Raw genomic sequence first — 15,565 nt, 5'->3', positions numbered from 1 at the left:
AATTGTTGAGAATAGTTTCATTTGACTTCCAAGGCAAAACCAGAGAAAAAATGACCAAGCTCTCTGTGATTATTCTATGGTATTTCATCTGAAATTATGAAATATGTAGTAGCATTTTGGATGTAGAAGTTAGGCAACTTCCAAAATCCACGCTCTGGGCTCTGCTACAGAATTGACCACTTCTTTACATACTTTTGCTTTGAGACTTGTCTCCACTGTGGCCTTGGAAATGGAGCCTGCATTCTGAAATTTGACTGGCTGGAGCCAAATATTCAGTGGAAAGGAAGAAAAACAAAACACTGAATTGTGCTTATCTACAGAGGAAGCCGATAAGAATTCTAAAGAAAACACCTGCAGGACAGACACAGGGGAAAGATAATTTCTTCAATGCTAATGGAAAATAAACCAACAATGATGAGATCAAGATTCTTATATTACCAAAGATGTTTAGACCAGTACTCCCAGATCTTTGTCTTTTTGGAATTAGTCATTAATCACTCTCAAGGGAGTTTGGTTTAAAAGGCATGTAGTTGCAAGAATTAATTAGGAAACTCACAGTGACATATGTATTTGTAGAACTCTTTTTGGTTTTCAGATTCATTGTCCCTGGTTATCATAGCAACTCATGAATGGCCCAGCAATTTTTGGTTTGAGAAGCCACAGGGAGTAAATAATTAGGCAAAACACTAGAAATGGGAAATGGGGAGACATCTCATATCTATTAAACATATATTGTAAGTCCCTTCCCTGCACAAGGTATTTTTTCACACATTTTCTCAATCCCATAGGCAACTCCACAAAGTGGGTGTCTCACTGAGAACAGGAAGAAAATTAAGTAACTTGCACAAGTTCTGGAATCTATAGATACTATGTGTCTGAGTCACAGTCAGACATTCCTATGACAAAGCCCACGTCATGTCTCTTACTCATTATGACCCCTGGGAAAGACACTTGAAGGGTGTAGGATATAGAAAATTATAGGCTGGCCTCTGTATCTAACTATTTGTGTGATCTTAGACAAGCTACACGTGCTCTCTTGGCCCCACACGCATATTCTCACATAAGAGAAGCTTATAAATCTAGCTCTTCCCAACTACAAGTACAATTTAGTCAAATTAATCCAGATAACGCATAAACGTCACTAATATCTCTGCCTCTTTGTTTAGTGCATTATTCAATGTTGAGAGAAGACATCTCATTTCTAAAAGTTAGATCACCTAGCTAGATTTTTTAATTTATTGAGGTATAGTTGATGAACAATGTAATATGTTTCAGGTGTACAACATAGTGATTCACGATTTTTAAAGATTATACGCCATTTATAGTTACTATAAAACACTGGCTAATATTCGCTGTGCTGTACAAATATGCTTATAGCTTATCTATTTTACACACAGTAGTTTGTACCTCTTAATCCCCTACCCCTATCTTGTCCCTCTCCCTCCCCTCTCCGCACTGGTAAACACCAGTTTGTTCTTTATATCTGTGAGTCTGTTCCTTTTTTGTTATATTCACTAGTTTGTTTTATGTTTTAGATTCCACCATAAGTGATGAGGACATACAGTATTTGTCTTTCTCTGTATGACTTATTTCACTAAGCATAATACTCTGCAGGTCCATCCATGTTGTTGCAAAGGCTAGATTACCTCTTAAAGATGAACACAGGGAAGACTTTCTTTTGGCTACTTTTAACTAGAGTGGGAACAAAATCGACAAGTTTAATACCTAGCACAGAAAAAAGTTCAAGTTTCCCTTTCCCACTCTCATTTTAAATAAAGTAAAATTCCCACAGGGAGTGGCTCGGTGCTTCGTGACCGCCTAGAGGGGAGGGATAGGGAGGGTGGGAGGGAGGGAGACGCGAGAGGGAGGAGATATGGGAACATATGTGTATGTGTAACTGATTCACTTTGTTATAAAGCAGAAACTAACACACCTTTGTAAAGCAATTATGCTCCAATAAAGATGTAAAAAAAAAAAAAAGAGTGGATATATGTATAACTGATTCACTTTGCTGTACACCTAAAACTAACACAACGTTGTAAATCAACTATACTCCAATAAAATTTTTTTTTTAAGTAAAAAAAAAAAAAATTCCCAACTGCTTCTGAAAGCCCATGATATTCTGAGGAGAGAACACTGTTTCATGTCAATGCAATGATGTCGATGCTAAAACTTACATGGCCTCACTGAACCCAAGACAAATTACAACCTCATCAAAAGCACTGAGCATCCACTGTCATCACGTGGCATCAACACCCAAGTAACCAGCAGAAACCAGGGTTCTAATGCAGCCAATACCTTTTTGTTTTGGTTTGTTTTCTTTCCAGTGCCTCATAAACTTTCCTCTAGAAATATTTCTCTTGTTAGAGAAAAGTGAATGCCCACAAACATCTTTAGGCTAATAGGAATTTTCTTTGAAATCTAACATTTTATTATAAAAATTAATCTACGTATTTATTCACTTCCTAATAAATGCTCCTTTTTTAATATTAAAATTCAATAAGATTACTTATCAAGTAAAATAAATGCTCCCGAAATTTGTGATGTTAATTCTCTGCACATTCATATATCCCTGTGGACAGCTGTACCTGAATTGAGAAGCTCAGTTTTTACTACACAGATTCTGCATTTTGCCTCATGTGGATTATAATCCCCAGAACATGGTCAGTCATCATATTCTGGATACTTACTAGTTACAGGCATTGTGCTAAATGCTTTTCTGGTATTATTTCACTTAATATTCTTAAACAACTCTGTGAGGTTACACACTTATTACATATGAGGGAATAGAAACACATAGAGATTCATTGAATTTTCTGAAGTCACATAACTAAGAAGTATCAGAGCAACCTCTGAACTTTAGCTTGATTCTAGGGTCTAAGCAACTACCTCTCTATTGCTTTATATGAAGAATCAGAATTCAGATTTACACAGGGTATGGGATTATCTGATAAGTTCCATTTCTAGGTAGACAGCTCCTACTTCTATACCAACGAGTCACCGTTCAGTTTAAATGTATAGCTCAGAAAATTACAAAAATAAATTCCATCAACTTTTGGATTTACTTATGAGAAGCAGAAAATGAGAATACTAAATCTAAGATTATCACTGTAGTTTATAGTTTCTACTCATAAACTGGAGCAAGAACCTTCTGCATAGAATTTTCAGAGACCATAAACAAGTATATTTAGTTTTTGAGAACTCAAATTATAGACCAAGGAAAAGCAAAGGACAAGCAAAACAAAAGCTGAAATGTGAGAATATGTAAGATACAAACATGGGAAACATGGGGGTAGTTCATTGGTCATCTAAAAATATGCAGAATGCCACTATTAGTAACAGGCTCCACCACAGCTGACTCAAGGGATAAGCAATAGTTTCTCCAATGCTCTTGATATAGATGAAAAGTACCCCCGAGTCACGCAGCACAATGAGTTTTAAAAAGGCAGAGCGATGGGTGAGAACATAACCATGGAAGCTGGGAGATCAGAAGCCAATGAGGAGTTTCTCCAGTGTGCAAATTTATATTAAGCAATAAGCATTCTGAATTTATGGTGACTTGCAGGACTTTGTAGACCTTCCCCACAAAGATCTTTTATTATTTTTTGATCAAATGCCTATGAAAAAAATCAAAGAATCTTTGAAAGAGGTCCAAGTCCCTTGTTTTTCAAATGAGGAAACAAGTCCAGAATGGCCTTCTCTTGATGAATATGCCCGCTGACTACTCTCAGGCAATGGGTCCTTTGTGGGGTTCATTGCACCCTAGTGCTAGGGGTTCAGCAGTGATTTAATCAGAAACCAATCAGGGCATAGGGTTGGGGTGGAGCGGTAGCACTGTTTCCTTTTCCTGTTTACTCAGTGATTTCCTGTGTAGTTCTGGGGTTGGAGCAGAGGTGAAAGTTTGTCACCTCAGCAACAGCAGCATGCCTTTGGAGTTGGCAGCAGCTATGTCTCTCTTTTCATGCATGGACATCAGCATGTTCCATGATCTTTTTTTCTGAAAACTTAGCCTAGGGCCTATTTATAAAGCTGATGCAATGATTCTATGATCTATAATATATCTTCCTAACAAATCTCTTTGTGTTTAAACAGACAGACCTTGATTCATAAAAAATTCTCTCTCCATTATACAATTATCCTCCTCTTGCTTTCCATACTTTTGCTGTTGTTATCGTTTTTAATACATGTCCCTTTCTCTTCTCTCCTATAGTTAGCTTTTTGATGCCCATTGACTTTTTGATGCTTACAGTTATCATTATGTATCTTTTCTTTCCTTTCTGCTAACTCCAGCTTTTAAAAAATAGATGGAGCACCTGTTTGTTGGGTGCCTATGTCTTCCCTGCATTATCTTATTTCCTGAATGGTTGTAAAATGATTTCTTCTTCTGAGAAATTAAACATAATGAAGCTCATAAAAATGACAGCTGTAATTTTACTTGGATATAATAAATGACCATTTATGTGTGTGTACTACCTATTTCTATATATGGAAGAGTTTTGTTGGAAATAGGGTTAGGGGTTTGCAGGGCTGAGGAGATCAATGGCTGCAAAAATAGTGCTGAAGATTACTATTCTCACCATCCTGAACAATTGTTTTCTGAGTATCTAATACTTTCATGTGGGCTTCTATGCTATGGCCCCAGTCTGAAGATGAGACTGCAATAAAGCGGGTCATGGAAATGCTGTGAGAGTCAAGTGGAGACCTGAAAATTCTCAAATGTCAAGAAACCTATATTTTTTCAAGGACTCTGGCACAATTTACCTTCTTCTATGTCTATTTTCATGTAAGTTGCTTCTAATTTTTCTTAAGTTATAAAAAAGGTAAAACTCCTTATATATATATATATATATATTCATGATTAAAAGTAATACATGGTCAATAAAGGAAATTTGGAAAATGTAGCAAAAAACAAAAGGTAAATTTTACTGGGATCCTATACCTCAGGACTAACAGATTTTACTATTTTGGTATATGTTGTTCTTGTATTTTTTTGCACAGATCTCATATAATTATAAACATCTACACAAAAGTTGTATAAAATATCTACATATAATTTTATCGCCTTATTTAGTGTTATACCCTATTTTCCACTGCCAATAGCATTTTCTTTACTACCCGTGTTACAAGTCTGTAAAACATTCCTTCTTGGGAGATATGTTATAGTTTAATTATTTAATGAATTCCACACTGTTGGACTCTTATTTCTTATTATCTCTATTAAACGCAACACTGCATTGAGCATTTTTGTTCCATTATTTCTGTGTATATCTCTGATTTTATTTGAAACAAATCCCTAGAAGTTGAATTTCTGAATCAAAGCTATACATGATTTGAAATCCATTTGAAAAATAATGTCAAATTTCTTTCCAGAATAGTTTACTCATTGACCTCTATCCTCCTGCTTATATCACTAAAGAGAGTGATTTTCAATTTTGTTTCTACCTTACACATGGAAATGCACTCATATATGCAGGATTTGATTAATTCACAGTGAATACCTGTACCCCACTACTTTATCTCCCACTTAAAAAAAAAATTGGAATTAAAGTGAGATTGATTAACTACAAGAGATTCTTGAATCTATTGTAAAGAGATAATACTTGCAAGCTTCAGTGAAGTACATTTTCTGTAATTGGTCATAAATTATTGGTAGCATGCCTGAATCCATACTTCAGACGAGAACACAACCATTACTTTAGAGAGAGGTTTCTGTCAATTGTTTCCCAGAAAGAGCTTTATGAATAAAGATTATGGCTATATATCATCATGTCAACCTGAGAATATTATCATAAACATTTCACCTCAAGCCTTAATTTTTTTTTTTTAATGAAGTGTTGGGTAAGCCAAGGTACTGAGATTTATTCCAAAAGAAAAGAAAGTAAATTTTTTTCATGTGGTATCAGGAAGACATGACACCAGAAAACATTTGAGGAGAGGTATCTATATGTCTGCATCTATCTTTATCTCTATATATTTTAGGAATTCCACCAATTAGTATGCAGTAATGCAATGGCCACATAAGCCTTGTATGTTATCAGAAAGACCACTTTTTAATTCATTATTTTGATTTATAATAGATGTACTCAATTCTTAGTAGAATATTTTCAGCAGGCATTTAGTGAAATGATGGTTGTTGGGGTTATTTCATTTTACAACATCGCATTAGCATTAACTTTCCCTTTTACCCGGGCAGCCAAAGTATGCATATTATATGAACCTAGATTGCTCTTCTTGAGACAGAATGAGTTGAAGGCCCCTCGGCAGAGCCATTAAGAGATCAGAGTTATATTAAAAAATCCACAAAGTGAAGATTTCTATCAACTGGTCTATCTTTGTAAAGTCATATTAGGAACAAGTAATGCAGCTCCTTCTGTTCATAGAGCTCTCTGTTGGTCCCTCTTGAGGGAAAAGAAGTACAACATATCTCTTATCTTGTGGGAGTTTATTCTCTATTTGATAAAATTACATTGAAAGCTACACCCAATATCTAACAGCTAAAACATTTAAATGCAAGATTAAATGCAAAAAATAAACATTTTACACTGATATCAGTGCCACATAAATACGTATTATGGGCATCCAATATAGAGAAAATAAAATGTTTTATATAAGGGATGAGAAGAAGGGCTTTTTAGAAGGGACTGAATCTGAATTTATCTGAGGGTGATATGTAGATGTAAGAAAAACAGGAAGACACTCTGGCAAGTATATAAATGGATCAACAGCCATTAAACAAGTTGCTGACAAAAGAGTTATAGTTGACTGCAAATTGCTGTGATCAGAAATAATCGGGAAAAAATGCCACAACATAGTGATCACTGTAAGGAGCCCTTGCCAGTGAACCTATCGTGACCACTGACAACAACATCAGTTCTCAACCTTTGGTGTATACGGTCATAATGTGAGAAATTTCTGAAATCTAGATTTCTGGATTATTTTCAGAGTTTACATGTAAAGGGTCTAGGATGGGATCCTAGAATCTTCATGTATTCCAAGTATTCTGGTGATTCTAATTCAAGTGCTCTGTGGGCTACACTCTAGCTTTAAGAACTACCTCTCTAAAAGCACTATCCTCCCAGTTGATATGTTTCTGCCCTGAATGACACTGGCAGGATGAGACAGTCACCTATTTCAATCACACATATGGATTTTTTTCATAACTAGATTTAGAGAGTACAATTTAGAGCAGGCACTGGACCTTCCAAATACTTTACATTTCTCAGAGACTGGCAGAGAGTTGGGCACAGAGTAGACATCTAATAAACACGAACAGTTGATGATGGTAACAACATAACTATAACTAGTCACGTGGCAACTGGTCATAGTTCTAAGCATCTCAAGAAGTTAGGATCTCTAATTATATACTTCTAACTGAACAAAAATCTTTTTACGTAGTAGCCTGTCTTCTAATTTTTGATCAGAGATAGTCTTCTGGGCTGCAATTAGTTGGATGTTCATCCTCTACCCCAAGGTCAGGGAACACAGAGCCTATTCTTTGGATTTCCTTGCATATCCTTAGTAGTCATGCTCTTCATTTTTTGAGACAAAGAAATAATCATTGCAAAGCCCAGCTCATAAAACCCCAAACCACCCATGACGATGAAAAGCTTGTTTTTATGCTGACCTTAGCACAACGAGAATTTCAGCAGAGTGGTCAGTCATTTCTGGGTTCTAGAACATATCCGGAAAGATAACAATAGTCAAATTCTCTAAAAAGTGCAGTGACTGAATGTGTGTATGTGTGCATGTGTGTGTGATCATGTAGTTTGATGGGGATATTATGTAATATTTATAATGGGTTTATGTTTACTCCTCTGACTACTACTGGATGTTGTAACACTTTTTGGAAAATATAGCATTTGTTTGGGATCGTATGAGACCTTAAAAATCTGTTATTCTAAGGAAAGTACAATAGTTTATTGTCTTATGACTCAGTTATACTTCAGTGGAGTAGATTTATTTTCATCTGGTATCAGGGAGACATGATACTAAGAAACCTTTGAGGGAAGATATTTACTTTAATAGTGTGAAATGCAATAGACAAGGAACCATGAGACCCAGCTTCTCATCTTCATTTTTGGTAATAAGTAGCTGTATGACTCTGAATAAATCATTTCAAGTTAATTTTCAGCTATAAACAAAAGAAAACAGAGAGGATGCTTATTTGCCTCAAAATGTTATTGTAAATCCATAGTACCTTGCTAAGATGTTTGGATATCTTAAAAATAAGAATTTAGAGAAGGAAGCAAGTCTCTTATGGGAATAACTCAAAGGCAATTTTTAAAAATATAGCAATCATGTCAACTTCTAGTATTTAATGATAGCTGGTCAAAAGTTAGTATTAGTTTACTAGAAATCATTTGAATTGAATAAGCTTCCTAATTTAAACAAAAAAAATGATTAAAAGATTCTGCAAGTGCCTCACCAAATATATAGAACACAATTGAAATGAATATAGTCATTATTTAAAATCAGCATGTTAACAGTTACTTTTCAATAGGCCAAGTAGTCTTTCCTAGCTTATCAAGTTACTTGTAAATGTTTTTTTTTCCTTACAAAGATATCAGCTCAACCATTATGAACTGAAAATAGCAAATTAGTCTGTAAGTTAGTGATCTATAAATCTATATTTGAAATATGATGAGTGATTATAATACTATTTAATTTCTCCATGCTTCACAACAGTATTGGGAGAGTAAAATGAGATTAGAAGTGCTTGGTATGCAATTAACATAGTAAATATTGTTGTTTTTGCTATTTTTCATTAGAATCATAGCAGCAATAGTGGTACTCATACTTGTAGTAGTATAGTGGCAATAACATTCGGAATTGGAGAAAGTCTGGATCTAAGTTCTTGATTTGCCACTTACTAAAATTTCACTGTAAAATATCACTGTTAGATATGCAGTTTCTTTATTTGTAAAACTGGGAGTAATAAAACGATTTGATATACATAGTGGTCGAAAAATCAAATGTAAAAGAGCTCTGTAAATTATGAAGTTCTTTGTATATGTTGACACTCATTATTATTGTTATAACTTACATGTAAACAGATATTTTGTCTTTGCCCATCTTTATATTATTGGCTTTACCAAGCTTAATGATGCCCTTTGGAAATGTTCTAATACTAATTGTTTTCATTAAGATTTTTTATAATTGTCAGTGGCCTTCAAGGTCAACTAATCTATTCTAGACGTTGTGTAGATTAGGAAAATCATCCAGGAGAGATGTTAAAACCTTGCCTAAGGTGACATAGTTTGTTGGTGACTGAGTGGGACCCTATCCTGATTTTTTATTAGAGTTCTCCCATTACTTCATTAGTTATATAATTTATTCTTTAACACTAAATCTCCAAAGCAAACCTTGCAGGATGTTAGGAAATGTTCTATGTAAAAGCGTTCTAAGGTCTAATAAATGTGCAATTCTAGATTAAATGAAATTAAGAAACTTAAATCGCATACATTCTTGAATATGATAGACTGTATTGTCTGAAACTCTAGAAAAATGTTATACTATCTATTACGGCCAAAAGCTTTTCAAACACTGAAAACTTTTTTTAAAGATTATGCTATTGGCTAAGTGAATTATGGATCACATTGATTGAAATGTTACTTTATCACACTGGAAGTTATATGACTACCAGTGGGACATACCTGTTTTGGAAGGAATAACAGATGAAGGACCAAATGATCTTGAATTCTTCGGAATTAGCACTGCATACTTACCACCACTGTGAAATATTTATATCTGTACTTATGTGAATTATATCTATACTGTTTCAGTATGCAGCCCATTGTTCCAATTGGATGTTTACTAGTACTGGCTTTTTTTCATATAATTGGGATAACTGACACAACTTTTTTTTTTTTAATAATGTAAGATTTTATGTAAAGAGGTTATTATCTAATTGTATTGAGGTACTTAAATTCTAAAGGAATGTCACATCCGCATCATGTAGCAATAGGTTAATTTGGAACTAGAAAAACAATTCATGAAAAATAGAAATAGGTAGGAGACCCTGAGGAGCTGGCAAAAACAAACAAAAAACAGGCATTCAGAAGTATCAAGGATACAGAAAAAACAGATGTAAAGACAGAGCAGTAAGTCAGTCTAATTGAGAATTAGACATCCATATTGGCAGACACTAGACAAGGGGAGAAGAAATCTTTTAAAACTGCATTCAGGTTTGCTTCAGTCAGGAATAGTCATGTCTTCTTTCTGCTCTATTATAGTAACTATAACATGAACAAGTGATATGCTTCCTAAATTGCGGGCCTCTAGACTTCAAGTAGAGCCAGTCAACAAAAAGTCATGAAAATCAAAGGCATAATTAGGTTTAAATAAGTTTTATGAACTATAGATGTATAACAGATTGTCACAGAAAATTAAAGATGTGTAGATTTTATAAATATCTATGAATCAGTGGTAACCACTGTTTGTATTTATGTACACATAATTAGTTTCTTATTGTTCACGATGGCCCATGTGTCAAATGTGTACCACTGATCTCACAGCAGGGAATGATCCATTGCTCCACTACAGATTTCTTAAGGTTGAGGAAATATTTGTTGATTGGCTAGTAGTGTGACATGGAAATAATAATGTTACCTAACTCTCCATAGGGCTGAAAGTGAGAAATTAAATATGTAAATATGTGTATATATATATTTACCAAAGTATGTCAGATATAAACATATGTTTATACATAAATATAAACATTATAGATATAAAACAATTAGAGCACTGCCTGATACACAGGAAATTATATATATGTGCTTGCCATTAATACCACAAAGGGGATGATGACCACGATGGCCATGATGATGAAATGCTCACAGGCTTACAAGTCATTTAAAGCACATTCCAGAGTCCGGACAGGAAATTTATATCCTCATTACCCATTACTGATTAAATCCATTTCTGGAACACAACAAAGCATTTTTCTCCCACATGACTTTTTTAAACTTAATTTCCAAGTTGTGTTAAGGAGGAAAAAAGAACACTAAGCTTACAGACAGAAAACAGATTAAGAGCTCTTCAGCTTCCCTCTGTCTGTGCCACCTCCCCAACACACACACGCACTCACACACACACACTCACACACATACACTCACACACACGCACACTCTCTCTCACTATATGTATGTGACTTTGGTCCAATTAAATTACTTCTCTGAAATTTGAATTTTTCTTCTAGGGAATAGAGTTTAAGATTAATGAAATCTACCTCATAGATGTCTTGTGAGAACTATTGAAATTCTGTAGGTATGAGTTACCGTCAAGGTATTAAATAAGTGAAAGGTATAAATACCGCTTTTGCTGACAATGGAACATATTTCTTTTTAGGCAGACCTGTTCAACTTTCTATGGACTAACATTCATCTCTTATACTTTATTTTCCCATGCTAGGAGTATATGCATATGAATGTTAAAAACATACTGCCACACCACTGAGATTAAAAGGACACAGCTCTTTCCCTACCTCTACTATCAGCTTATTTTCATTTTCATATAGACATCCAAGCACTAACTCTAAATCGTGAATATTCAATTAATATATTTTGAATGAAAGGATACAACTTGATTTTATTAGAAATAGGGCAAAAAGATCTAGCATACAAAACAGATTCTAGAACGCTCAATGCTCCATAAAAGTTTCAAATGAAAAACAAATTCCAGGTACCTGTTATCATCAGGTAACTAACTGTGTAATAATTTCTACATAATATTTTGGCTGTTAAAATACATGTATAATTTGATTTAAGTAAATACCACCTATGACAGGAAAGTCATTAAAAGATAAACTTTACTGTACCTATTGGTAATTCACGGAATCATATTTATTGCATATGTATCATGCACAGACACAAACAATTGTGAAATGGCAATTACCCTTAAGAAACATAATTTAACAGGAGAGGAGCCATGAGCATATGTATTTACAAAAAAAAAAAATTGAATGTGAGCATTTAACACATAGAACAAACATTTTGTAGAAGTTTAGCAACAGGAAAAACTCCTTTATACAGGGAGTTAACCATAGGTATTTGGGAATAAAACAGTATTTTATCTCAGTGAGATCTTAATAGAGGCAGGGAGAAAGAATTATTGGAAATTATTTTGAAAGAATAATATGCACACTGACTGAAAGTGTAAGTCATTCTTGTAGGATACATGTAGGTTATATGAGGCTGGAAAAGTTTTGGAAAAAAACAGATTTAGATCCTAGAGCAACCAGGTCACAGAGAATTATAGAAATTGTAAACAAAAGTGGAAATAGGTCAGACTTGTACTTACAAAGGACTATGTGGCTGTCAATGGGCAAGAGGCTTGTTATGGAGAACCTGGAGGTGAGATCAGAAGTCCACACAGGTGCATGCACTAGGGGGAATGAAGAGGGCCAATCTTTCAGTCCCTTAGGCAGGCAGTCAGGGAGTCAAGGCAAAAATAACCTTCTATTGCCAGGCACCCTACTGAGTACTGGGGCTACAGTGCTGGTCAAAGAGGCGGAGAAGACAAATATTAAACTAATATGCATACAAATAAACACAAACTTTATACTGCAATATATGCTAAGGGGTTACTGACAGAAAAAAGGATGTAAGAAGGAGGAGGTGTTTTTAGGAAGTTTTGCTTAGTTGTGTTGAATCTGAGGCACTGCCAGGGTATCAGTGAGGAAGTGTCTTCCAGGCTCTGGGTTTATACCTAAGCTATAGATGTGCAGGTCAACTACATAAAGACAGCATTTCAATCAATTGGAATAGATGTGCTGTGACAGAGATGACTAGAAGATAAAATATGTTGCAAAGAACATGACTGAACTGGCAAATAGTTTATAAATTTTATCTTCCTGTCCAAGTTTCCTATGTTTACTTGTAAAGAACTGACTTTTTCACTTTATGAAATTGTAGGTTCAATACCCAGGAAGACTCTCAATTTAAGAAAAAAAAACAATAGCATGGAAATCTCTTTTCTTACAGTTGAAAGAAAATGTACAAAAGATTGTTATATCTCCTGATTGTAGAACTGCCTATACTGTAAAACAAGTCATACAAGACAAAAGAATCTATGAACAAAAAAATTAGTGATTGGTTGGGAGTCACATAAAAATTCTTTTTAAACACCTCAAAATAAATAAATGTGCCAAATTCTCTTGGAATAATCCTCTGGTTGCCAAATGGAATTTATTATTTCTACAAATATTTTTCATTGGACAAAGATTAATGTCCAGTAACATCAAAAGCTATGAAGGTTCTGCTTAACTTTTACATTCACATTACACTGCCTTTTTTATGAGTAAAGATGATCATCTAAATCATAATGGAAATTTCCTTTAGAATAACATTTAAGTATTATTTATTTATTATACAAAATTTTTCTACAAAGCACAATTTACTATTGACATCTCATTAAAAACCAAACCCTCAGAAATTTTTGATGAATGCATACTATTAGTGTATAGCATTATTTCCTCAAAATTGCAGAGCAAGAAGGAAAACTGAGATTCTGAATAAGTAAAACCCAAAGGTATCAAAAAAGAAATTCTTCGCCTTGAATTCTATCAACACTGTCAGCTAACACAGAGTGCAAGTTACAAAATAACATAACCAAAAGGAATATTATCTTGTTCTTAATGAGAAAGTAAAACATATATTATCCTTTATGTAATTATGTAAAAGGAAACAGAAATAAAAGAAAGGAATGAAAGATGGCAGGACTTTTTTTTTTTTTTGCAGTTTATGGATAAAATCCCTGATTCCATCAGTCATCCCAAATAAAACTAAGCCTTGATAGGCTTGAGTGTTCAGACAAACAAAATCTACTTCACTGTTAACTTTTTTTTTTTTAGTTCACTGAATTTGTTTTCTGACACTTTATTCTATTGGCAAACCCTCTGTTCTTTTTTATAAAAATTTATTTATATCGTTCAGGAAAAAATAACTCAAGAAACAAACTGGCATCAGCTATACCACTGCAAAGTAAATGACATCAAGATTTATTTTTTATACATCTGACATTTAAAAAGTACAGATGTAAGTTAAGATACTCAAAAATATCAATCTAAAGTTTAGCTTACCAACAGGGACAGTATTCGAGTGCTGAAGTTCCAATTGACTAGAATCACCAGAAAGTTCAGTCAAGCAGGTTAAAGTAAAATCTGGGCTGGAATCATGCTCATGTCTGAAGCATTCAGGAGAAAGATAATCCAGTTCAAACTTCACAGCTGACATTGCAAAATTCTTAAAGAGCTATCTAAATCAAAGTTTAAACTTTGATTCAAATAGTTCAAACTACTGAAGTTTTAAAAATCATAGGAGGGGGAAAATCACTGTTTTATAATCAGTAACAACCCCAGGCTTTCCAATAATTATTTTCACTTGGAAATGTAAAAGAGATAAAACATGCAGAGCTGACTCTCTAAGAAGTTTTCTGTATTCACTCCTTTCCTAAGCAATTGACGTCAATAGGATGGATGGATTTTACAGTTGTTTTTCTTGAAGATATCTTGCTGCCTTTAAATGATAGCAGCGCTAAACCCATCTCAGAGAGGCTGCGATAGAAAGTAAAATGAGCTAAGTGAAGACATAGCCAAGGCAGCAGAGAGATGCTTTTAGTAACTTGGTATTAGAAGGTCTCATTCACATATCTCTGTACAAAAGATCAGCTGGGTGGGGCTAAGGACTGTCAGAGAATGTAACTTTATTCCACTGGGCAGCTCATCAGAGAAATGTCTTAATTTGGAAGGAAGTTAATTCTAAATTATATTTCCTGGGTCAGGATTGTGAGACTGTAGTCCTGATGCTTATTGAAATATGCCTGTGATTGTGGAGAATAAAGGATAAGTTAAACTAAAAGGCTCTGCACAACAAAAGAAACAATCAACAAAATGAAAAGGCAACCTATGGAATGGGAGAAAATATTTGTAAATCATGTAACTGAAAGTGTTTAATATCCAAAATGTACAAAGAATTCACACAATTTGACAGCAAAAGAATCCAATTAAAGAATGGGCAAACAACCTGTATGTCTTGGCCAACAAGTACATGAAAAGGTGCTCAACATCACTAGTCATCAGGGAAATGCAAATAAAAAGCACAATGAGATATCACTTCACACTCATTAGAATGGCTATTACCAAAACAACAAAACAAATAAACAAGAAATAACACATGCTGACAAGGATATGGAAAAAAAGGAACACTGTGCACTGTATATTAGTGCACTGTTGGGAGAATGTGAATTAGTAAAGCCACTATGGGAAACACTATGGAGGTTCCTCAAATATTTAAAAAAATAGAACGACCATATGATTCAGTAATTCCACTTCTGGATGTATACCCAAATGAAATGAAATCACTATCTTGAAGAGATATCTGCACCTCCATGTTCACTGCAGCATTTTTCACAATAGACAAGACATGAAAGCTACATAAGTGTCCATTGATGGATAAATGGATAAAGGCAATGTGTTGTATACACAATGGACTATTATTTAACCGTTTATTTCTTCATTCAAGAAATAAATACCTAAATAAATACCTGTATTAATACCTAATACAGGGTC

General features: G+C 34.2%; 1 protein-coding gene across 1 annotated transcript in view; it reads right to left on the bottom strand.

Moving 5' to 3' along the window:
- ANO3 (anoctamin 3) overlaps positions 1-14,231 on the bottom strand; it is a 413,314-nt gene extending 399,083 nt beyond the window's left edge. Inside the window, 1 exon segment of the mRNA XM_029209693.1 lies at positions 14,077-14,231. Coding sequence (XP_029065526.1) covers positions 14,077-14,231 — 155 coding nt within the window.
- Between the last annotated feature and the right edge of the window lie 1,334 nt (positions 14,232-15,565).

The sequence above is a fragment of the Monodon monoceros genome, unplaced genomic scaffold (assembly GCF_005190385.1).
Source record: "Monodon monoceros isolate NGI ecotype Baffin Bay Population unplaced genomic scaffold, NGI_Narwhal_1 Super_Scaffold_7, whole genome shotgun sequence".
NCBI lineage: Eukaryota > Metazoa > Chordata > Mammalia > Artiodactyla > Monodontidae > Monodon > Monodon monoceros.
This window is presented reverse-complemented; position numbering and strand designations above follow the sequence as displayed.